Consider the following 23,615-nt stretch of genomic DNA (forward strand, 5'->3'; position numbering starts at 1 on the left):
CAAGGTTAATAAGCAGGAGATTGTTGTGGAAGGGACAACATCAATAGCAAAGTTAATTTACTTACAGAATGCTCTTCCACCTTCTAACAATACCAAAAGCACTAGCTCTGCTGAAACATCCCATCGCAATAGCGTAAAGAACGTGCCAAGCGACCAAATCAGATTTGACTGCATGTGAGTGGGAATACACTATGACAGCCAAGACAGACGCATTGCTTTCTACCAGCTGACATTCTATTTGCTCGCCATACAACTTTCACCTTTTTCCTTCTTAGAATGGCACAAATTCCAATTGCCATGACTTTTTTGAAACTTCCAGCAAATTTTGTCATACATGAGGCCTGAGAATCCTTCACATTCCTAGCTCGGATTTATAATGGTAATTATTAGCTCGTTTCCATGGGAAACAACGAATGAGGGTCGCACATGATTACTGTATTTTCCCAAGTCTTATCTATCACTTCGCTGTCTTTTGGCTCAAATAACAAAACTATCAAGTTTAAAACCAAAATTTATGATTTCACGATCACGTTCTATTTCATGTGGAAGACGCTTGTCCCGCAAAATATCAGCGAGATATGGGACAAAATATAGCTACAGTACACCACCTGTGTGACAGTGATCATATCCCCGGTGGCAGGACACGTGCATATATAAAAAAGATCGCCCCGTTTCAGAGCTCCACCTTCTTAATAACTACAAACTAACAAATCAAGATAACCCATCAAAGAGAACATTACCTCAATCCTTTCCACCTTCTTCCTAATTGCAAGCATAGAGCACAAATAACCCATCAAACTAAACATTGCATTGTTAAAGAAAAAAAAAAAAAACTGCAGATACTGGAATTAATTGCGTGCGCTCGCCCATCTGGCGCAGAGTAGATACATATATATCTCTCTTATACAGTGGGAGATGTGGCAGAAGCACACCCAATCGTTTCCTAACTATCGTTCCATAAATTACACCTAAATCACATTGTATAGAAAGACTGGAAGACTAAAACAGGATTCAGAGCCATAACGCGCCGGCTTGCTTTAAGATCGGGACGAGCTCGCCGGAGATGTGGACGGCCATGAGCCGGTCCAGCCCCCCCACCAGCCTTCCCCCGATGAACACTGCCGGCAGCACCATCCCCTGCCGCCGGAGGTGGCCCACAACGTCCCCGCCGCTGCCGGCGGCGCCGGAGGCAGCCATGCTCGGGGGCAGCTCGGCGATGAGCGCCGCCTCGTCGGCGTCCTCCCCGACCTCGCACACCGTCGGGTTCACCCCCTGCCCCAGCAGCAACCTCCTCACCACGTGCACCATGCAGCAACCCCGCCGCCCCACAACCACCACCGGGTTCTCCTCCACCACCCTCCGTATCTCGCCGCCGCTGGTCGCGCACCGCGCCGCCACCACCACCTGCTCGACCGCCGTCCGCCCCCCGATGACCGCTCCCCCGCCGTTTCTCCGCGGAGCCCACGCCCTCCCGTTGCTGTACGGGATCGCCTGTTGCATCTTCTTTACGTGCCTTTTTCGCTATGTACTCGGATTTCAGAGAGAGAGAGAGAGAGAGAAAGAGAGAGAGCGAGAGCGAGAGAAAGAATGGGGAAGGGAAGCAGCAAGGGGGACGGAGACCAGGGGTAGGAACAAAATTATATAGCCCGGAGGGTGACGTCGCACGATGCGTCGCCTCACGTCAGTGGCAGTTACGCATCGCTCCCAGCCAGCAACGCGTCGCGCTGCGCCGGTGGATGATGTCCAATGGCGTCATGCTTCGAATTGGGTGGACCTGCTGATTCGAATCCGGCCGCTTTGGCTACGCCGACTGGCGACAACTACCTCTCCATGATGCAACCTCGCCCCACCCCTCCCGTGGGCCGTGCGCGTCCACGTGACCGCTCAGGATATCATTGTTATCCCGTAGGAACACCTACTATCGTGACAGGCAGTCGCGAGCCAAGTCATGCTTTTTGAAGCTCTAACCGTACACGAGAAACGTGCATCACGACCATCTCTATTTGCAGCATTATTCTTCTGGAATCGAGTGATTAGCTTTAAAAAACGTTCTATTTTTAATTGAAGGCGAAGAATACTAGTCAACTATCGAGCCCCTTTTGGCCGGCCAACGCATGGCCTCCCTTCTGCAAACGCGAGCCACCGGAGAGGATTGATGTCATGATGCCGTCGGCACGCTCGTCTTCAGGCTCCCCACGGGCGTCGTCAGCGTTCATATTTTAAATTCGTTTTTGCTGGCCCGGAGTCGCTGAGGGCCAGGTCGGCCGTCTCGGTCCGTGGCACGCGTTCGGTACACGCTAACGTGATGTCACGCATCCCATTCAGTGTACCGCAGGAAATGCACGTTGGCCCCATGACGAGTTACACGGTTTTCGGAACAAAATCGGGTGGAGCTCACGTTTTTTCCATTTCCCCTATGAAAAACCGCGGTCGAATCGGTCACTTATAAATTGTAAGAAGTTCAAAAATTCTTCTTTCTTTCTTTCTTCCTCTCTCTTCTTCTTTCAGTAAGAATCAATTTTTTAAAATTTTGGCAGTAAAGAAACTCGTTCTTGGTGAAATTGAGAAAGTTTCCTCATATTACGTTACTCAAAAAGGGAAATGATCTTGGCGAAAAAAAAAAAGAAAGCAAACTGACAAATAGAGTTCCATACATATGTGGATGAACGTTTTCTTTTATTTAAAAGTATGAAAAAAATAAATTTTACTTAAGGGGCCTTTCGCTAAATGGTTGCTATATTAGCGACTATATTTATTATTATGAGGAAAATGCCAATGAGTGAATAACAATTGGTAAAATTTTCAAATTTTATTGTTAAGGAAACAAGGAAGAAGCATCTTTCTACTCCATCAAAGAAGGCTAGTAGATATATTTTCCATCCGGCCATTAATTTATCAACCACATAAAGGATCCAAGTCTAGTTTGTTCCGAGTGCTCGTTTTCTGAAAAAATGAACGAAAAATTTTACAACATCTACATGCTTGTGATGTTAGTACCATGTATATTTTACGAATATAGCCTACGAATCTTACGCATGACATTGGGTGCTCCTTGATAAGTCTAGACATTCATGGCATCCTCATATATGAGCTCTACCTTGAAAAGTATATAGTATGAGGAAATCATGGATCATGAGCAACCACACAACCATCATTGGCTTGAGCATTAACAAAATACCAAAGGTCGTTAAGCAACCTTCGAGGCTATTGGTGAATTAGCAGCCCTAGCTACCATGCAATATTGCTCTTACCACATGGTTAAAAATAGCCATAGTTCAGTTAACTTGGAAAGCCTTATTTTCGAGATGTGGCAAAATTGGTTGGCTTAGGATACAAGAGCAACATTCTATTAGATTAAAAAGTTTCTATTGATTAAAACTCTATATCTATTGATTAAAAATTCTCTCTCTCATCCCGATTTTAATTTTGGACATGTACCCAATCGGTTGATTGTTCCGATTGGATGGATAGGCCCCATGGAAAAGATTTTAGATCCAATAGGTTATTATGGTTGGGTTAGGGTCAAATATGATCCGGACTAGTTGAAATATTTAGGTTCAGATTAGGACCGCATAAGATTAGGTCGGATCAAACATTTATTTCTTACTTTATTGCTAAAAATATAATAACTATTAGTTATTGGAATAATTGATATAGAAGGAAAAAGACAACTTAGACATGAATATCTAGTAAAAACATTTAAAACTTTTAAAAATCTATTTTTAAAAGGTACAAGTTTACAAATTATAATTAAAAAATAAATATTAGTTCCTTAATCCATGAAAACAAATAATGAAGATGGAATTGTTGGGATGAGTTAAGAGGGATTAGTTTAAATAATATTTCTTCAAACATTGAAAAAGACATTTACAGTGAAGGAAAATGGGTTTATATAAATCAAGTTTTGGGTTAGACCGGATCAAATCCAGGTTGGACCGGACTATTTTTTGTTGATCCATATTGGATTCAGATATAATACCGATCGGTTCGGTTAGAAAATTTCAAATCTTGACCTCATTTGGTCTCTGAATTGATTTTTTTTTTTTTTTTCACTTCGATCTGATCCATGGATCTCAGATTAATTGGATCAAGTCATTGGTTGACAGCCGTATAAAAAGTGGACGCGTTCATTCGACACCTTTGAGCACCAGGAGCAAAACCTTGACTTTTGCCACGTCCTTGGGAATTTTGCACGACGTGGAACCCTAACCAGCTCGTCTAAACATCCATTAATAAATACGCAGCAGCAAAACAGACCAGTCCAAAAAGCCGGCTCAAAAATGGATTCAAATAGCCAGGTTGTGATACGTCACGCTCGGAGCCAGGTTACGAAAGCAGACAATTAAATTGATGTAGCTATAAATTATTCTGAGAGGAAGCAGACAATTAGCAGAAGCCATTAAAATGGAACCAGATAAGATTAGAGCATTTGGACGCCCTGCGCATTTGCATCCAAGAACCACAAATTTGTATAGAATATGTGTGCGGCTAAGGAGACAAACATCTTTTTCAATAGTCTACTAGTTTAAGCTAGATATTTGTTATTGCCAAACTGGACCAAGGTATCATGTGAACCAATGACCTCGCAATGAGGCTAAAATCAAGAGCCATCCCGTCCTGACAATTAATGTATTTCCGTTCTGTTCCGGGAACAAGAAAGGGAAGGAATTAAAAAAATATATATCTCAGCTTTGCAATGGATGCCATCCAACTCAAACTAATGCCTATTGGTGAAGTCATCGTTTTAATTAATCTCCAAAACTATATGGTTAATTATAAAAAATTCCTTCCCTTTCCTGTTGCCAGCCCCATTCCATAAACGTGTGGGGGTGAAGACAAAGCTTGTCTTTTTTTTGTTTTTTTTGATGAATATATATATATATATATATATATATAAGACCTTATCCAGAATAGGTAGATGAAAGATATTTTTTGGAGCCTGTGATTAGTTTTTATGAACCCATGCTGCAGTGTTCTTTAGTCCATGTAGGCTATGAGTCGAGTTCGCTCTGATACTATTTGTCAGAGCCTAATATCTCATCCAAATAGTTAGTTGAAAGGTATTTGTTTGAGTTCCTTAGTTCTGTATGACTACTCAAAATCTTCTCGACTAATAACCGATGTGGAACTAAACATACGCTCGCACCCATCCTCGTTAGTCATTCACGTTAATCATTGGTCTTTTGAGCATGTGGCGTGTAATGGATAAGGCTCGGATCCGAACTTATCCAAGTTTTTGCCCATAGCAATCTTGTATAAAAATAATGGCATAATATAATATATAAAAGTAGCCACCACGTTAGGGGCCGGCGATGGGGACACGCCCAGGTGGGGGGACCCATGGCTATAGGCAAAATGCGGAAGAGTTTTGATCTCAAGCTTAGCGGGCCAGCGAGGTGCAACCTTACAATTGGGGTCTCAAGCTGAACTTGGGAGATACGGATGTCTGTCTTCATCTAATAATCCCCATGATTACCTGAGCTCCGTTCAATGTATATAGCTTATTGTTCAATAAACCATATGGAGCTGATACTATCACGACTAATGTTGAAAGGCCAATACCAACTCAATTCTGATCAGTGGGTTATTCCTGTTTTCTAAGAGCTCTCAAGTGGAGGGGTTGACATTGCTCCATCCACAGTGGATGGACAAAATCTCTATGGAAAATGTTGCACATTGCATGCAGGTTTGAAATGTGTGACGATGCTGTAAACTTATTCGAGTTTTGTGTATATGTTTGAAAATTATGCACCTACAAGATAACACGTCGTAGAACTTGTGATGTCCAATTTCTGATCGCTTGATGCATATTCTGCAACTTGTGCAAAAAAAAAAGAAGAAGAAATAACACTTGCATTTCCTAGTGAGACGTTAGTATAAGAGTAGTTGAGTTAATGGGATTCCTGTGCCATCAGAGGCGAATCGAAAACAAATAACAGCACAAAAAGCTTTAAAGGGCACAAGCGGCCCAAAGAGAAGATGCAAGCATGATGGATAGAAGACGAATTAATTAATAAGTTCTAAATCAGCCACTTATCCATAATTTTTCCTCTTCCTGTTTTATGTTGTTTGAGCTCTTCAGTTCAATTGGATGTGTTTGTTATCATGAGCAGTTTGCATCGAATCAACCAATGACCAATGGTGCCCATGCAGTTGTCTTTGGACATAAAGAAGGGGTAAAAATGGTCATTTCCTCTTGCTGTTGATGATACCTGAGCTTTTTATGAAAATGTGGGAACCGTCAGTATCGTATGGCATTTTAAGATGTTCCATCTATTTGTGAAAAAATGAATGAAATATATAGATATAAGAATTTTCCCTTGAATATGAACAAGAAATTCTCTTTTTAAGTGAAACGCTATAGAATGTTCGATTGCAAAATTTCCCTTCTTTCGTTTCTAATAAAAATAATTAATGTACCAACTTCAAACAACAGTTCAATAACATTGTTGCATTCTCTAATAATGTACTCGAACTACCTTACATTGTATGGTAATTTGTTCTCTCAAAAAAGCTTCACAATAGATCATTAAGAAGTCCAAAAAAAAAGTCTAACAATTTAATTATTCAATCAACATGTTGCCTATAAGATGAAAAAAATTGGATAGCCGCTGTCATCAGAACAATGCTAAACAATCGCTTACAAGAGCATAGAGTCGTGTATTTTCTCAAAAAAGAGCATGAAGCTATGTAATGAATATTCAACAAGCAATTGTATTAAGCACAGGAGAATCCAAGTGCAGCGAGTTTAATTAAAGATCAATAGATAGGCTTCAATGATGTGAAGGGAGAAAAGGATTTGGACATTCACAAAAAATCAAGCTATCTCCAAGTGGCCGGCCGTCCCCAATGACTTGAAACGATTTGCTTTTTCCTGTTTTATTTACTTTGAGAGCATCATTTATAAGTCATAGACAGCAAACTTTAAGCCCAACAATTCATAGATAGCAAACTTTTTTTTGCATGAAAACATTGAGAAGTGCTTCACATCAATCAGCAGTGGATGATGGATTGATGGCGAAGCTAGTTTACATTGATTATATGACTTGGTAGCTCCTTCCACGTTAATTGTACATTAGATGCTCCAAATCTATCTTGTAGCCACTACAAAACTGGACAATGTTACTAGGCCCAAAGTAGGATGAGTGAGCCCAGCAAGTGAAATTTTTAAGATACCATATTAACAATCACCACTTGTCCCAAAAATTTAAGCAGATAGAATAAGATAGATATATTTTTATATTTTATATTTTTTTATATTGAGCAATAGATCAAAAATATGCTTGAAAAACAAGAAAAATATCTCATATTAGGAGGGTGAATAAGGACATGGAGTGGATGCGTCATTGATGATGGATGCGAGCTAATGGCTCATCATCAACAAGCCATCAGGACCCACCACGAGGAACTAAGAGGCTGTGCCCGCCCCGCCCAAAAGGATAATTGTATGAAATGGAAGAGAGCATGTGCATGGGGCTCCCATTCATGAATGGGAGGTGGGCAGGGCCGAGCCGCAGTGGTTGCGGTGTCTTTGTCCATCTACTCTTTTCTTGTGAACCCCGCGCACCAACCTCCTTTTCCTGTCGCATCGGTTGCTTAGGTGGACCTCTCGTGAGGGGTCGCTGCATTAATTTGCAGTAAGATCATGCAGGAGTCTTGCAATGGATGGATGCATTGGGCTGATAGAGCTTGTAAAAGATAGATGGCTATGCACACTTGGCAGGGAGACTCTTGAGAATCTATGTGTCCTCGTCCATTTTCTATCTATCTATCTATCTACATATATATTCCTATCGATCTGATTTAGGTGTATAAACTAGCCAGTCAAAAACACATAATTATCCTTAAAATAATCACATAATTGATGCATGGGTTGTAAGATTCCAGCTCTCCTAAGCTCCATTTGGTCACATTCTCGAATTATTAATTATATTACGCGATTGAATTATTTGATGCCAGTGCTGATGACAGCAATTCCCCACCAGCTAGCTTCACCAATTGGAATCCTTCCATCTGCATCAAACCGTTGTCAAGCCGTCGTCATTCCGCAATCCCTCCGACAGTCCATCTTGTGTCACTTTCTGTACTTTGCGAGTAAAAAAAATGAAGGCTCTAACAATAGAATCGGTATGTCCCAAAAGAATAGCAGCATAGATTTTGCGAGAATATATCCATTTCACTGAAGGAATCCAGCAAAGGAGAAAGTATTAAATATCAATCAATTGCTTAAGAAACAAAGAGAATGGAAAAAAGATTAAAAGAACATGAAAGAGAGAACAATAACAGCAAAAAAACAAAAAACAACAAAGAAAGAGATGAATGCAGGCAAGCCCAATGGCAAACACCAGACAAGCAGATGAAGGACCTAGCTATAACATTGTCATGCAGTGCATTCTAAAGAAGACTCGCAATGCTCATCAACCCAACCCCCATAACAAAACCCCAGCCCACGCTCCTCCCCTTCAAACTAGCCGCTGACGGGGTGGTCTCTGCCTCCGACGTAGGCCCCGAGGCCGAAGCTGGAGCCTTCTTGTGCTTCTTCGGGACTGGAGCCGGCGCCGGCGCTGGAGGCTTAGGCCCAAAGAGATCATAAGGCAGCAGGACCTTGTCGATCGAGTAGACCGCCAGCGGGAATTCGGAGTAGAGGGCGTTGCTGATCGGCGTCTCGTCTACGCCGGTCGACACGTTCGCCTGGTTGCTGCTGGTCGTCACATTGACCGTGTAGACTGCTCCATTGCTGCCGGAGGCCTGGGTGCGCACCGGGTTGCTCGCGGTTTGGAAGGTCGTCAGGCTGTAGTACCTCGGCAGGACATGGTACAAGACTAAAGAGACCTGTTCTTGGGGGTTGAGGCTGTTGAGGGCGCCGGACTTGAGGCTGCTGAAGGCGTTGTCGGTGGGGGCGAAGATGGTGAGGCCGTCGTAGGAGTTGTTGAGCTGGCTTTGTACCTGCTCCCCTACTTGGGTAACCTTGAGGAGGCGCAGGAGGGTGGTGTACTGCCCGCTCTTCTCGAGGATGGCGGTGAGGCTGAGAGGACCGGCGTTCGGCCCGGGGGCGACCGGGGCCTTGGCCTGGGCTAGGACGTGGGGGGCGGTGATGAGGAGGAATATTGCGGTGAGGCCGATGAACATGGATGGGAGAGGGACCAGAGAGGAGGCCATTGAGGTGGTGCTGGCGGTGGGAGCGGACCGGCCCCTGGAGTTGAAGGGAGAGAGAGGGCCTTTCAGGACTTTTATAGAACGGATGGGTGATATCTCCATCCGTTCGTATAATTCATGCCTGGCCTTAAATTTTTTGGGAAATTACTTCCCCATCTAATGAAATCTATAGATTAGGAGGAGGCACGAGGGTGGGGTCCCGGAAGGGTACCGAGATGGCAGCCTTTCCACCAACTGCTTATTAATAGCTACTAATGGGAAATTAAGTGGAAGTTTGATGTATTATTATAAAACGATAATGATTTCATGCAATTTTATTAAAGCATATTAGTTATTATCAATTAAGTGTGGCGTTGCGGTTATAAAAATTTATTAAATTCTCGTGATTTTTTTTTTTGAATTTTTGAATGGAATTCCTCAATTAAGTGGGGAGATTTTGAGGAAAGCTTGGTTCATGGGATTGGAGTGAACAGGACTTGTGCCGAGCTACGTCACCAGCTTAATGCGTCCCCTGTCGTGCAGGCCATGGATGCCGGTCTTTAGTCTTGATATTGATTTATGAACGCTAAAAAAGTATTGTCGGAAAGGTGTAAGGCCCGCTTCAGACTATTAAAATGGTACTATCTTCTCCTGATTGCAGTCTGCCTATGCTAATATTATTTTATGCAGAAATACATATTGTAAGAAAAATTATCAGTTCCAAATATAAAACTTTCTGAAATTTTTAAACAGCACAAATGCACGACTAGTTTTCATGCAAGAAATCTGAGTCTTCGGATTACCTAATGTTTCTGAGTCTTTGTGTCACGCCCCCGCCTCTGCGAGGCACGTGAGGCACCTAGTGCCCACGTGGGGGCCACATGGGGCTCCCCTGCCAGATATTGTCCGGTTCTGGGGCTTCACGCAAGCGTCCTTCACTCCTCCCCGGTTTTGTTTTCCACCCAAAACGCGTCTGCAGGATTAGGAGACATCCGCCTCATATGCTCAGGCTCTGGAACGAGTCTTTCCGATGTGGGACTATTGGGCCTCACACCCTTCCCACCATCGGACAAGAGCCGTCCTCGGCTCTGATACCAAATGTCACGCCCCCGCCTCTGCGAGGCACGTGAGGCACCTAGTGCCCACGTGGGGGCCACATGAGGGGGGAACACGGGGCTCCCCTGCCAAATATTCCGGTTCTGGGGCTTCACGCAAGCGTCCTTCACCCCTCCCCGGTTTTGTTTTCCACCCAAAACGCGTCTGCAGGATTAGGAGACATCTGCCTCATATGCCCAGGCTCTGGAACGAGTCTCTCCGATGTGGGACTATTGGGCCTCACACTTTGGAAACTTGCTCGATCAGCTTTTGATTATTGCACCTTCATTGTGACCTGGATGGATCAAGTATTCATCAAAATTTGAAAAATTCTTGAGTATACAAGAAAGAACAAAGCTACAAAATTTTTTAGCACGACTCTTGTGATGCTGGGGTTGTTTTCGGGGATAAAATTTTCATTAGATTTTCAGAAATTACTAGAAAATGTATAGAGCAATTTAGGATACGGTTTGAGTACATAATACAAATACCTTGCTATGTGAAAATGTAGGAATGTAATAGAAATACATATAATTCTTCACTCTACTACAAGAGAAGAAAGAAAGGGATCATTCTGATAACCTCACTGGAGAAGAAGGACTAATTAACCACAGCCTCGCTAATTACGTTTGAGTTGCACCACCAAAATATGTAGCCGATCAATCAGCTATCGGAACTCGACAAACAAATTGATACCACAGTTGGAATATTTAGCTGTTACATATGTTGTCGTGATTGGCTGCCCCGTCGCCATATGCCATGTGGCGACGGTGTTCGACACTGATTGAGGCCTCGATAAGGTTCTCTCCTCATAAATTTTATCACCGTATTGCATTCCTTCCCTTCCTATTCCTGTAGTTCATTTCCAATGCCAAAAGGAGGCCCCACCCTACCAAACAACTAATGTTATCGGTTTGGAGCATGGTGTCATGGCTCAGGGACAGTCTGGCTCCGGTGATACGTCCTTGTCATCACAGGAGGAGGGGGAGGAAAAAAAAAAAAAAAACGGGAGAAGAAGAAGAGAGAGGACCACAATTTGATTAAGATTGTTTTGGATTATATGAAGATCCTCTTAAATTAAATTAAAAGCATATTTGGCTGAAAGGAATGAAGATCTGAAATGAGGACTTAATTGAGTAACTTTCAGTTGAGAGGAGCTCTATTTTCATTCCGACCAAAAAAGAATAGAAACGTGCCCCAATTTCTCAAAATCTAATTCCAACTCTCTTTTAATATTCAAATCTCATTTCGATTACGATCGCGAACCAAACGCACCGTAAGAATCTGTTTGATATTGCTTTTATTTTTATATTTTTGTTTTAAAAAGATCAAGAAGAAAAATATACTAGACCAGCAACCTATATGATGAGACTGTTTTATATTTTTAAATTGCTTAATGAAAATTTTTAGAGGCTTTTGGAAGCAAAAGTTTGTCGCTTTTGAGAAGTAGTGAAATCAGAACCAAGGAATGGTGGAAGTTTTGAGTAATGATTTCCTCCACATCAAGCACCATGCTGAATTTCATTGATTTAGAGTTGAGAGTATCTTACCTCTTATAGTTTGAAGGATGAGTGATAGTTAAGAGGAGCGGGATAGTACTTTTGCATGAAAGAAGGATTCACCTTTCTTCATATGAATCTACCACTGCATCACTCACTGTATAGATCTCAAAGTACTCCAAACTCTGTCATTCACCCACACACATAGATCTCAGAGTACTAGTAGATGATCCTACGGTGGATTTGGGCGAAGAAAGGTGAATCCTCCATTTGTGCAAAAGATACAACCCCATCCCTAAAATTTAGGAAGAAGACTTTATTAGGGCTACAAAAATACCTCCTGCACTTTGCATGGAATTTGCAAATTCCTCCTTGCATGTTGAATTGCTGCAATGTCAATCCTACATCTTTCACATTGCTACGATGAGATCTACTCTCTTTTTAATTCAGATAACTGATGTGGACTTATCACTGAGAAAGGAATAAAATAATTTCTCTAAACTCACTTTAATCTTTCCTCAAATCTCCAAGGCAACAACAACAATGTCCGCCTCCATCAATCAAGCTCCCAAGATCCAAATCCCCTACTCCCACCACCGCTTAATCTCTCCTATCCAATCACCACCTCTAATAGACCCACCACCATGTAATCTCCCTGTCTTTGAGAATCGCAGTGGCCCTCCGACCGCCACAACCTAGGAATGGGTTTTGGCTTCTTGATTCGATTGTCCTCCGGTTGGCTAGCAATATGCAACCGAGGAGGAGGGGTTAGCGATGCCAGTGTGAGGGAATGCGCACTTGGATAAGGGTCGGGGATGTGGAAGTGAAGCTATGGTAGAAGACGAAGGTGGCAGCAATGGTGTTGATGATGGTGGTGATAGGGATTGGGAACTAGGTGCTATGTTCCTCGACCGCTCCGGTGAGTTCTCTCCTCTCCTTCGACTCTTTTCCCACCTCCAATTCTACTATTTTTGCCTTTATTAAGGGAGGATTTTTGCCTTAATTCAGTGATAGTCTTCACGCTGTCGACTACGATGCGGCTGTCTACAAGTCCCATTGGAGGAAATCCAGTGGAGGGTGAGGCCAGTGATGTGGGCTAGGCAAGGTGTGGGAGAGCAGGGGAGGGCAAGGGTGAGGAAGGTAGAGTGGCGCAAATGAGGATAGGGATGAGAAGTAAGTCAAAGTAGTAATTCTCGACACCATCGTGGTCCTTGCGTCAGAGATAGAAGAAAAGAAACTCTTGAATGAAGGGCGAGAGCCAGAGGAGATCAAGGAGATTAAGGAGGGAAGGGGGAGCGGGAGAAGGTGGGCAAGGGGAGGGAGAGGAGGCCGGCAAGGGAGTGGAGGAGAAAGAGGGCAGCAACGATGGCGAGAGAGGAGAGGAAAAGAGCAGGAGAGAGAGGGCAATGGGAGGAGAGAGACGAGATGCAACTGAAGAGGAGGGCAATGGAGGAGAGCGGAGATGAAGAGGAAGCAAAGGGAGAGGAGGGTGGAGAGAATGGGAAAGAGGGATTCAAGGGCAGTGGTGAGGGAAAAGCTAAGGCTAGCAATGGAAAAGGTGAAGAGGTCGACCATCATCTCTCCCTCTCTCGATCAATGGAGGAGGTAGCCAACTAGTCGATCACCGAGAGATCTAGCTCAAATGTTTGTGACTCTTGCCCTTTGAAATTTTTGAATATGGATATTTTAGCACCTAGGAATTAAGTCTACATCAGATTCTCTTCTTCTTTAAAAAACATATCCATGCACTTTCTCCATGCTAGCTTCCACGTAAGCATCTCCGACGAGCCTTGATCCGAATTTAGAGAAGGGTAGACCAAATCGCAGCAATATGAAAAATGCAAAATTGATATCGTAGCAATTTGACATGCAGAGAGTATTCGCAATTTCCTACAAAATGTCAAGGGATATTATTTTTTTAACTCATTATTGCCCTTCACTGAAGGAAATGCACTATAGTCGGACTATAATGAGAAACATAAGTAATAGTTTTAGACGTAAGAAAACAAGGGACCTAAAAGACTATTTCTGAAAAATTGAATTGAAATGGAAATGGAAATAGAATTGAAAGTAGAGATACTAGATTTCTTAATTTGAATAGAATTGAATCTAGAGGGAAATGAAGATGAAAATGGTGATGATAGATACTTCAATTCTTTTCATTGATCAATTCTCTAATGTTGTTGGGTGATCATGTTTTGCATATTTTTTTAATGGGTTGTGGGTGAGATGGGTGAAGGTATGTGGTTGGTGCTACCGACAGGCCAAATTTCTCTTTATTTCAGTTTTAAGTTTTCCTTTCCATCTGCAAAATTGGACCCTCTTATGTATAGATGAATTGACCTAATTCAAGGGGTGGTTCTGAGGGCGGCTTTCAGTTAAAGACTTTAAAGAATCATATTTCCGTACAATGGTGGAGGCTTGAGGAAAAGAGGATCGATATGGTCCAAAGTTGATCAAGCAGCCCCTGACATGGGTGAGGGCACGGAGACATCGGGGGTGCGAGAGCTGCCAGCCCTCTCTCTCTTCTCCAGCATAGAAGCATCACTTTGATCATCCAGTTCTGCACTTCTTACCTTTCTTGCAGGGCCTCTTTCTTTGGTCGTCTCCTTGAGATAGTTTGCTCTCGAGACTCCTTCTCTTAGGGCAACGACGCAAAGGGCGCAAGAGGGATGGGAGGAAATGGCGACGTCAAACTCTTGAATTTTTCGTATTAGTTTAATACCTTGCCACGTACGTGGGCTTCTCCATCTATTGAAAAATAAAAGAAATTCACCGTATCAGATTAATACCTCTCTTAACTTGCCATGTAGATACCGTCAGCAAGCTCTAGTCTAAATAGGAAAGTCGATTGTGAACATTGCAATAAACTGAAAAATATAAGATTAATATTACAGCAATTGAAGATGCAGGAGTGTATTTGCAAATCAAAATAAAATATAGGATGCCATTTATTTTTTAGTCTAAATTAAATTATGTCAATGTAGGAACGATAATTCAATCGCACTTTGGCAGCATTTGAACGGGTTCAGCTGCCGAGACTGGTTCAAATGTAACTCATGGAAATATATTTCAATGATTTGTTTGAACAAATTTTATGCACATATCAAAAAGAAAACAAAATAAAACAAGGCAGCTCCTTGGTTTTTGACCATTGCTCTCAAAAATCTAGGGCCACCAAGCCCGAGGAGGAGCGGGATGAGGTTGCTGGACAGGTTATGAGAGCTGTGTGGGCAAAATAGAGGGTCTTCTCCAGCTACAGGAGCACTTGCTGCCTAAGATCAGCTAAGCAAAATCATGGGCATGGAAACGAGATAAAAGCCCTAATATATTTCAGTAACCAAGTAAATAGAAGATCCTAGTAAATTTGTCATGGGACCAACTATAATTTAAACTTGTCTATTTACAAGACAAAATAGCTTATTCTTTTAGAAAGTATCAATATCACCTAAGTCGATGAACAAAAAAAAAAAGGGGGGGCTGGAAATAAAACAAGTTATCTCTAAAATTCCTCCTTGTTGCAGCAATGTAGCAAAAAATGATGTTAAGGATGGCTGCTACAAATCCTCTAGGTATAACATCTATGCTAATCAATTCACTGGTCGATAAACTTATCCTCGATCTTCTCGCGATTACTAATGCTTTGAAAATGAAATAGCGAGCATCAAGGATTGGATCTAGTCACTGGTCTAGGATAGAAGTTTGCACCGTGCTGCTAAAAATATGAAGTTCAGAAAAAAAATTAAGGAGCTATAAGAGAAGGAACTAATGAGTGGTGAGTAGAATGAAACAAATTGACTTAGTGGAATTATGGATAAATGGATCTGTCTACCCTCTTTATGAGCTTGTAAATTAAAGTTTGTAATGAAGATATTTATGAGTTTTTTTATTACTCATTCATGACTTTCTAAATATTTTTTCTTTGCATAATATAAAAAGCTGTTGTAATTTAAAAAAATATAACTTACATATTATCTCAATAAAAAAACTTAAACATTATTTATTTTTCAACAAGCGATCTATAACTATTTTTTCTCAATGTAACTGCATAACACCAGATGTTCCTGACTGCTACTATGCATACGAAAATGGAGGCTCTATTTTAGTGGAACCCAGTCCGCTGTCCCGTTCGCCTTCCGGTATGCATATGCTACTTGAAAGGCACTGCAATCTCTAATTGTCCCCTACAATTAGAACTTTACCGCATGGACAAAGCATACCAAAGGATCCTTTCAAGGCCACGAAGTTTTACAACTTCGTCTCATGTACAAATATTATCAAATTTTACATCTTACAATTACATCTTCACCAGGTGCACAAAATATATCAAAGGCTCTCTGCAAGACCCCAGACAGATGACTCTTCTTTAACTAAAAATTTATTAAAAAGACCATTAAAAGACATGAGGAGAGGGCTCAACCAATTCAAGAAGGCTGGCAGCTTTCCAGCCATGCGTCAGATGCTCCCTGCACAAACAGTTGTTTACCCCAAGTTTCATTCAATTCAGCCACCATCTCCATTCATCTCTGGATAGAAACATAATAAAGTTTAGTCAATTTATAGAAAACTACGGAACAAACTAATAAAACTAAAATTAATTTAATAACACACAACTTCGAAAAAATATATTCAATTTAACAGGTTACTAGGTGACAAACTAATTTAATTCAACAAGCAGTTTCCATGAAATGTTTTAGCCCATTCATGTGGGGAACTGCAAGCATAATCAGAAAACAAATCAGATATTTCTCGAGGTAAATTGTTAAAGTTTATACAAGCACCCAGGGAAAAATGATAGTATAGCATAAGGTTGCAGAGGAGTGGAATTGGTACATATGTTTAACTGGAAAAGGGCAGTCTATTTCCACAAAATATAATCAGACTTGAACGTCACAATAGTAATCCAAATCGTGACAGAGAAACCTGTAGGTCCACCAGTGATCGAAGGATATAAACTTAAAAATAGAAATTGAAAATAAAAAAAATTATAATTTTAGGTGTATTTGTGAGGATCCATTCGGACATGTGTTTAGTTCCACATCGATTATTTGCTGAGTAGATCTTGGGTACTTATACAAAATCAAAGAATCCAAATAAATTCTTCTAGCTAGCTATTTTGGATGAGATCTTGAGTTGTTGCAAATGGTATCATAACAGACCCGGCCCATGACCCATCTGGACTAGGAGACATTGTAGCACAGGCTCATTGAAGCTAAACACAAGCCAATCTTGGTCCTTGTATTTAGATTTGAATAGATTTGGACTTTTAGCCTGATAAAGATATTGGAGCTTAAACGAGAGAGTATATAAAGATCCGTGTGGGCGCGTATTTAGTCCCACATCGATTATTCGCTGGATACATCTTAGATACTTGTATAAAATCAAAAAACCCTAGCAATTTTGGATGAGGTCATGATTTGTTACAGTATTTCTATCGTATACTTTAGAAGTGAGAGCATATCAAAAATACTTGTTGCTCACAAGCATCCTCGCACATATATATATATATATATATATATATATATATATATATATATATATATAAAAGAAAGTGCATGCTTAGGATTAGAGCAACTAAGGAATTAAAAAAAGTTACAGCCAACCCAAGGTTAAGCAATACTAAGTATCCCATATTTGTTGTAAAACAGTGTTTTATTCAAAAAAAAAAAAAAAGTCATCTAAATGAATTAACAACTTTCAGTGAGAAAAGAACCCATGGTAAGGTAACAAAGTGCAATCTATTAAAACACAGCAGCTTCAGGTGAGAAAACATAACATGATAATGTAGCAGCAGCTTTCTACCCTACAAGAATTAAATAAATGACCTTTTCTAGCTCGAAAAGAAACCTCTAGAGCAGCCTGTTTCCGTAAAATATCATTAGACTTCAATATCACGGCAGCAATCAAAACCGTGATAAAGAAACCATTAGGTCCACCAACGCAGGTTACAATCTTAAAGTAAGAACAGGGAAAAAAAGAATTATGATTACACGCGTATCTCCATCATATGCTTTGGAAGTGACAAGATATCAAAAATGCATGCACAGTAACGACTACAGCAGGATTAAGTAACAGCTGGTGGTTGTCTCTTTATCGTTGCTCGCAAGCATCCTCGCATGTATAAGAAAGTGCATGTTTATGATTATAGCAGCTAAGGAATTAAAAAAAAAAAGAAAAAAAAATTGTAGTGAGCACCTTTCAGCTTTGGATGCTTCCAATAGATGATTCTCGACTTTAAAAAGTTTCAAACCTAACTTTTAAATGCAAATGGTTCTAAATTGATCTTCTAACTCTGTCATTTCAAATGACCAAAATATCCGTACTATCTTCACACATCTTTGAATGTCTTTTGGCTCGGTAGATGAATGAAGAAATTTGGAGTGCTTCGAGTTCTATATAATCGTAATCTTTAACTATGGACTATATATTAAATATGCTTTGTGATTTGTGCAGGAAGATGAATGAAGGAGTTCGAAGTACATTGAGAACTGTATGACGGGTGATCTCTAATTATGGGTCATATATTAATGATGCTTTGAAATCTGATCCGGTGGATGAATGAAGTAGTTTGGAGTACTTTGAGATCTGCATAGTGGGTGATACTTAACTATGGGTTATATACTGTGCAAACAGATGAATGAAAAAGTTCCGAATACTTTGAGAAGTGTGTGGTGGGTGATCCTTAACTATGACACATATACTAAGTATTCTTTAAAATTTGTGCTACAATTTTACTCTACAAATAATTGAAGGATATTTTGGTCATAGTATAATTTTATGCTATAATATGATGGTCACATGATACCACTCTGTTAATGGAGATGAACAGTAAAATCAGTTTGAAAATGATTTTGAAATTTGTAACAGACTTACTAAAGTTGGAAAGGGTGTCACTAGAAAATGCCTAAAGTTATAAGTTTTTTCTAAAAGTATTTGGGTATATCAACCATATTTTTATTTAAAATAAAATAGAAAATATTTTTAAAAATATGAAAATAAAAATGACGTCAAACAGACAGATAGGTCAACATTAAAAAAAGCTAATCTACTTAACTTTATCCGGTAAGAAAAAGTGAAATAAAATTGACCTATTTACTTTATCTCATAAAATAAAAAAAAGGAAACGAAGCAGTCTCTCTCCTCTATTTACTTTTTTATCTTTTATAATTTGTCTCCCTACCCTTCCGAAGGTGGACCAAACTGTGAATAGCAAGCGAAGAGACAGAAATGCACGAGTGTTTGAGGGCCGCAGATCGCCCGCGGGGGTGGTGGTGGCCAGGGCTTTATTGCATGCAGAGGAGTTCCTGAGGACTGCTGTGAGGTCACCTTTTGGGTTGGCCAGGGACATCTGGGGTATCCATTCTGCTCTTGTAGTGCCCGGATATGTTTTCGTATCCTGGGTACCCCCACCCCCTGGCTTCCTGAAGGTGAACTTTGACGGCAGCATGACAACTGATGGGAGAGGTGGAGGTGTGGGATTCGTCATTCGAGATCATGATGCCAGGCTAGTGGCGTTGGGGGGTCGGCGGATCTTCGATGCGTCGGTGGTGTGTGCTGAGCTCCGAGCCGCCTGGGAGGGGACATCTTATGCGAGACAGATACTGGGTGCAGACCGGATTATTCTTGAGGGTGACTCGGCTACTGTGATTGACTGGGTCAGGGGCCGAGATCGTGCAGGTGAGGGCAGACCGTTGCTTCTGGACGTTCGCAGACTTCTGCAGGCGTGTGAAACCTACCAGGCTACACATGTTTACAGGGAAGCGAATCGTGCAGCTGATTGGGTCGCTTCCTATGCGGCTCATCACACTGGAGGTTTTATTTTGAGGGAATCCGACATAGTGCCTTTCAGCTTTACTTGCTTCAGATTTTGCAGGCCGTATCCACACCCGTAGGGTGTGAGCCGCCGTTGTACCAAAAAAAAAAAAAAAAAAAAAAAAAAAAAAAAAAAAAAAAAAAAAAAAAAAAAAAAAAAAAAAAAAAAAAAAAAAGAAGAAGAAGAGAAGAAGAAGAAGAAGAAGAAGAAGAGAGAGAGACAGCGAGTAGTTCTAACATGAGAAGGGCAAAGCGTGACTAGAGCTGCCTTAGTTCGGTTGATAACTGCACTCCTGTTTCTGTCATGCACGATTATTTTGTATCGCCTCTGCGAATCAATAACAAATAAATGGGGTATATATTACGTCCCTAACGACGTTCGCCCCATTCATCGTAATTGTATTGATCCTAAAAGACAAAAACAGGTCTTGCAATCCCCTTCTCCCAATCTTTTCCCATCCCTCTTTCATCTCGTTTCCTCTCTTCTCTCGCAGATGGAGGACCATCTCTTTCGGTAACTGCAGCAAACCCTAAGCGCCGATCCGAACCCACTACAGTCTCGTAGCCTCCAATCCCTCCTCTCTCTCGAGTTTATCTCTTTTTGGTGAATTTTATGGATTTTTTGTTTTGTTTTTAGGGTCTCTTCTTGTGAGAGAGAGGGGAAGGAATGGATGGAGAGGAATCGAGGCAACACGGGGAGAAGAGCGGAGCATTTCTTGGCCTGTGCGAAGCTGAACCCGTGCCGGCTTTCGGTCCCTAATCCTAGGGCACTACTACAGCCGGGTCACGGGGGACGCACAGAGGGATCCTGATGGTTCTGAACCCGGTGTGGGTGAATTAGAGTTTTCCTTTCAAGAGTTCTTGCATCTCAGGAATTTATAAGTAATTAATGATTTGACGAACCTGGTGTGGGTGAATTAGAGCTTTCCTTGACAAGAATTCTTGCATCTGAGGAACTTGATGATTTGACGAGGGACCTCGAAATAAGTTTCTTTGATACATATAACTTGAAGTCGGCGACCTATGATATGAGAACCCTGTAGCAAACCAAGAGTTCTTGTACCCAAAAACACATGCACACACGCAAAAGAGTCCCGAGTCCCTGTGGGGATGGTGTTTTTGTTCCTCTCCTTCCCTCATCCTTCTCGCGTCCCACTGATCTCTTCCTCCCAATCTCCCACCTCTCTCTCTCTCTCTCTCTCTTCCACCTTCGATCCACCCGTCATCTCACCGTCTTGGCTTCCTTCTCGGCCCGGAATTCCTCTGGTTTAATGGAAATCGATGCTCCAAAGACCCATCGATGGAGGCCTCTCGTGACTCTACTACACGCAGGGTAGATGCACCGAGGTACGATTGGAGCTCCGAATCTGTTCCAATTCCCCTCTCTTTCTGTTGTCCCCTTTCGTTCCTTTTGCTTTTTGATGTTTAAATAAAAGAAAGGTTGGATTTTTTGTTTGTTATTTTCCTGTTAAAGGTGCAATATTATCTCTTTTTGGTAAAAATTTCTGTTCGCAGATTGTCCGATCATTGGCGAGAAAATGATTCAAGAATCTTGATTTTCTTGATATACCATGGTTACGGTTGTGTAGATAACAATTTCCATGTCATCTTTTGTTAGACTGATGTCATAATTCTACCCATTATTGTGGAATTAAATTAACGAGATAGAGTATGATACGGATGAGTGTGATGAAACAAGATAACTCAGAGCCGTTATGGTTTTGTCATCTACGGAAGCTAGTTTCTTGGTTATTCAACGCGCAACATAGATTGCCAGAAGGAGACTCGAATTTGGTCCTTATAGACTTGGAGAAATCGAATGGTATGGTACTATAAGAGATGTTGTATTTATGGGTATCGAGGAATAAAGGTGTACTCAAAATAGTATAAAAAGAAGCTATCATAAATTCTAGAGAAGCAACAGTGATGAGTCTTGAGTTTTAGAACTTAATTTGAAAATTTCCCCCATTGTGGCATGTACTGTAGATGATACGTTTGAGGGTTCAAGTTTTATGGAACTCCGTCCATTTTAGCTATGTATCATTTACAACTCTGGGGTGTTACAGTGATGTAAATCTATTGATTTTGTTTAGTTAGACAAGTCATTGTGATTCGGTTATAGGTTTCTCAGGGTTTAAGTTGTTATGGGCTAAATTTGGAGGGTAAAGGCTGTGCCAAGATGTTGGAGAAGATTTTTAGAATTTCTGTTTTTATTTTATCGTCTTCTCCCTTCCTTCCAATGCAAGGTGGATTGCATGTCACAGACTTGATCAAAACTCTTCATCCATTATTTTTTTTTGGATTTGATCTTAAAATAAAACATTGACCACTTCAGGATTCATTTGCCAAGATCAGTTCTTATGACTTGTCATGCTATGCTTGCTGAACGTGCTGCTGATGTTACAAAGTTGTCATTGTGATACCAAGTGAAAAAATTATCAAAGAAAGGCCAAAAGCAAATAAAACTTTATTAACTAATGTAATGCTTTCAAATCTTTCATACTACAGGGTAGTGTTGGGCATCGGGCCGTGCCGGGCCGGCCCGTAACGGGTGCAAACGGGCCGTGCCAGGCACGGCCCGCAACGGTTCCAAACGGGCCGTGCCTAACGGCTCCAACCCGTTTGGAACCGTTGCGGGCCGTGCCTGGCACGGCCCGCAACGGTGAGGGGTGAGGAAAATAGCCGTTTCCAACGGCTATTTTGGAAAAAAGTCGGTTTTACCCCTCCCAACAGTCCAATAACGGCTGAATTGAGGGGTATTTTGGGAAAAAAAATTTTGGGCTTCTATAAATAGCCCTTTCCTCCCTCATTCTCACCACACCAAACCAACTATTCTCTCCTTCTCTAATACTATTATTTCTCTCTTCTAAAGTGCTCTTCTAGCAATTTAATTTTTAGTTTGCATTTAGCAAGTGTTCAAGTGCTACACAAGAGGAGGTTCCTGTTGAGAAGAGAAGGTCTCTCCTGTTGAGAGCACAAGAGGAAGCTCAGAATCTCGGCTCTGCGGCTCTGCCTCTGCCCTCCGACCCTCTACTCAATTCCTCCAATCCTCCTTGTGGTTAGTTTTTATTTTTTTAATTCATCAATTTAGATATGTCATCTTTTGAGGAAAGTCAGTTTGGCATTCCTCCTGTTTCTGAGGGAGAAGAAACTAATCCCCAACCCCATGTTCCTAGTTCCTCTAGAACTAGTGAATCGAGTGAAGATCAAACCTCTTCTGGTAAGAGGACTAGTGCTGTATGGACTGAATTTGATAGAGTTATGGTTGATAGAGTCTGGAAAGCTAAATGTAAAAAATGTGCCAAACTTTATAGTTGTAGTAGTAGTGGGGGAACAGGGCATTTAAAAAGACATCAAGAGAGTCATAGGATGCATGATTCTCATGCTCAAACTCAAAGTACCCTTAATATACAAGGGGGATTACTTGTAGGTAATTTTGCATATAATCATGAAAATCAAAGAAAAGCACTTGTAAAATGGATAGTTAAGGATGAATTACCTTTTAGTTTATGTGAATCTTTTAATTTTGAAGAATATGTTCAATTAAACCTACAACCTGCTTACAAAAGAACTAGTAGGCGTACATTTAGAAGAGTAGCTATGACTAACTTTTTAGCAATGAAACAAAGTTTAATTGAATCACTTTCTACTTTAAATGTAAAAATTTCATTAACTTCTGATATTTGGTCAGCATCTGTAGGTAGTAATTGTTTTATTGTCATTACTGCTCATTATATTGATAATGATTGGCAATTAAATAAACGTATTCTTGCTTTTTGTGCTTTTGATTTTCCACATTCTGGGCAACAAATTTCAAATATCATTTATCAAACTGCATGTTCATATAATATTAATGATAAAATTATGTCTATTACTTTTGATAATGCATCTAATAATAATTCTGCTGTTGCATTATTAAAAGACTCATTGCATCCCATGTTAGATGAAAATTTATTGCATATTAGATGTGCATGTCATATCTTAAATTTTTCTGTTCAAGCTGGCATGGGTATGATTCAAGATGTGATTGGTAAAATTAGAAATGCAGTTTCTTTTATTCATGCTTCAAGATCA

The 23,615-nt window shown here is 41.0% G+C and overlaps 2 protein-coding genes and 1 long non-coding RNA gene across 3 annotated transcripts; all 3 read right to left on the minus strand.

Annotated features, from left to right (window-relative positions):
- Positions 1-652: 652 nt before the first annotated feature.
- Positions 653-1,621, minus strand: LOC103702459 (monothiol glutaredoxin-S3-like). Its single transcript, XM_008784901.6, has one exon. The coding sequence runs from the start codon at positions 1,498-1,500 to the stop codon at positions 1,012-1,014; it is 489 nt and encodes a 162-aa protein (XP_008783123.3). The 5' UTR covers positions 1,501-1,621; the 3' UTR covers positions 653-1,011.
- Positions 1,622-8,205: 6,584 nt separating this feature from the next.
- Positions 8,206-9,252, minus strand: LOC103702460 (fasciclin-like arabinogalactan protein 6). The gene has a single exon (XM_008784902.6). It carries the CDS (start codon positions 9,157-9,159, stop codon positions 8,395-8,397), a length of 765 nt encoding a protein of 254 aa, XP_008783124.4. The 5' UTR covers positions 9,160-9,252; the 3' UTR covers positions 8,206-8,394.
- Positions 9,253-19,645: 10,393 nt separating this feature from the next.
- Positions 19,646-22,453, minus strand: LOC149753541 (uncharacterized). Its single transcript, XR_016413287.1, has 2 exons — positions 22,186-22,453; positions 19,646-22,145 (listed from the first exon to the last, which is right to left on the minus strand). It is a non-coding gene; the product is annotated as an uncharacterized LOC149753541 (long non-coding RNA).
- Positions 22,454-23,615: the final 1,162 nt, after the last annotated feature.

The sequence above is a fragment of the Phoenix dactylifera genome, chromosome 5 (assembly GCF_051530095.1).
Source record: "Phoenix dactylifera cultivar Ajwa chromosome 5, Ajwa_hap1_PhDact_Kaust_v1.1, whole genome shotgun sequence".
Taxonomy (NCBI): domain Eukaryota; kingdom Viridiplantae; phylum Streptophyta; class Magnoliopsida; order Arecales; family Arecaceae; genus Phoenix; species Phoenix dactylifera.

Coding starts and splice junctions, on each gene's coding strand:
- LOC103702459 (XM_008784901.6), bottom strand. CDS start 1,500: ATGCAACAGGCGATCCCGTACAGCAACGGGAGGGCGTGGGCTCCGCGG.
- LOC103702460 (XM_008784902.6), bottom strand. CDS start 9,159: ATGGCCTCCTCTCTGGTCCCTCTCCCATCCATGTTCATCGGCCTCACC.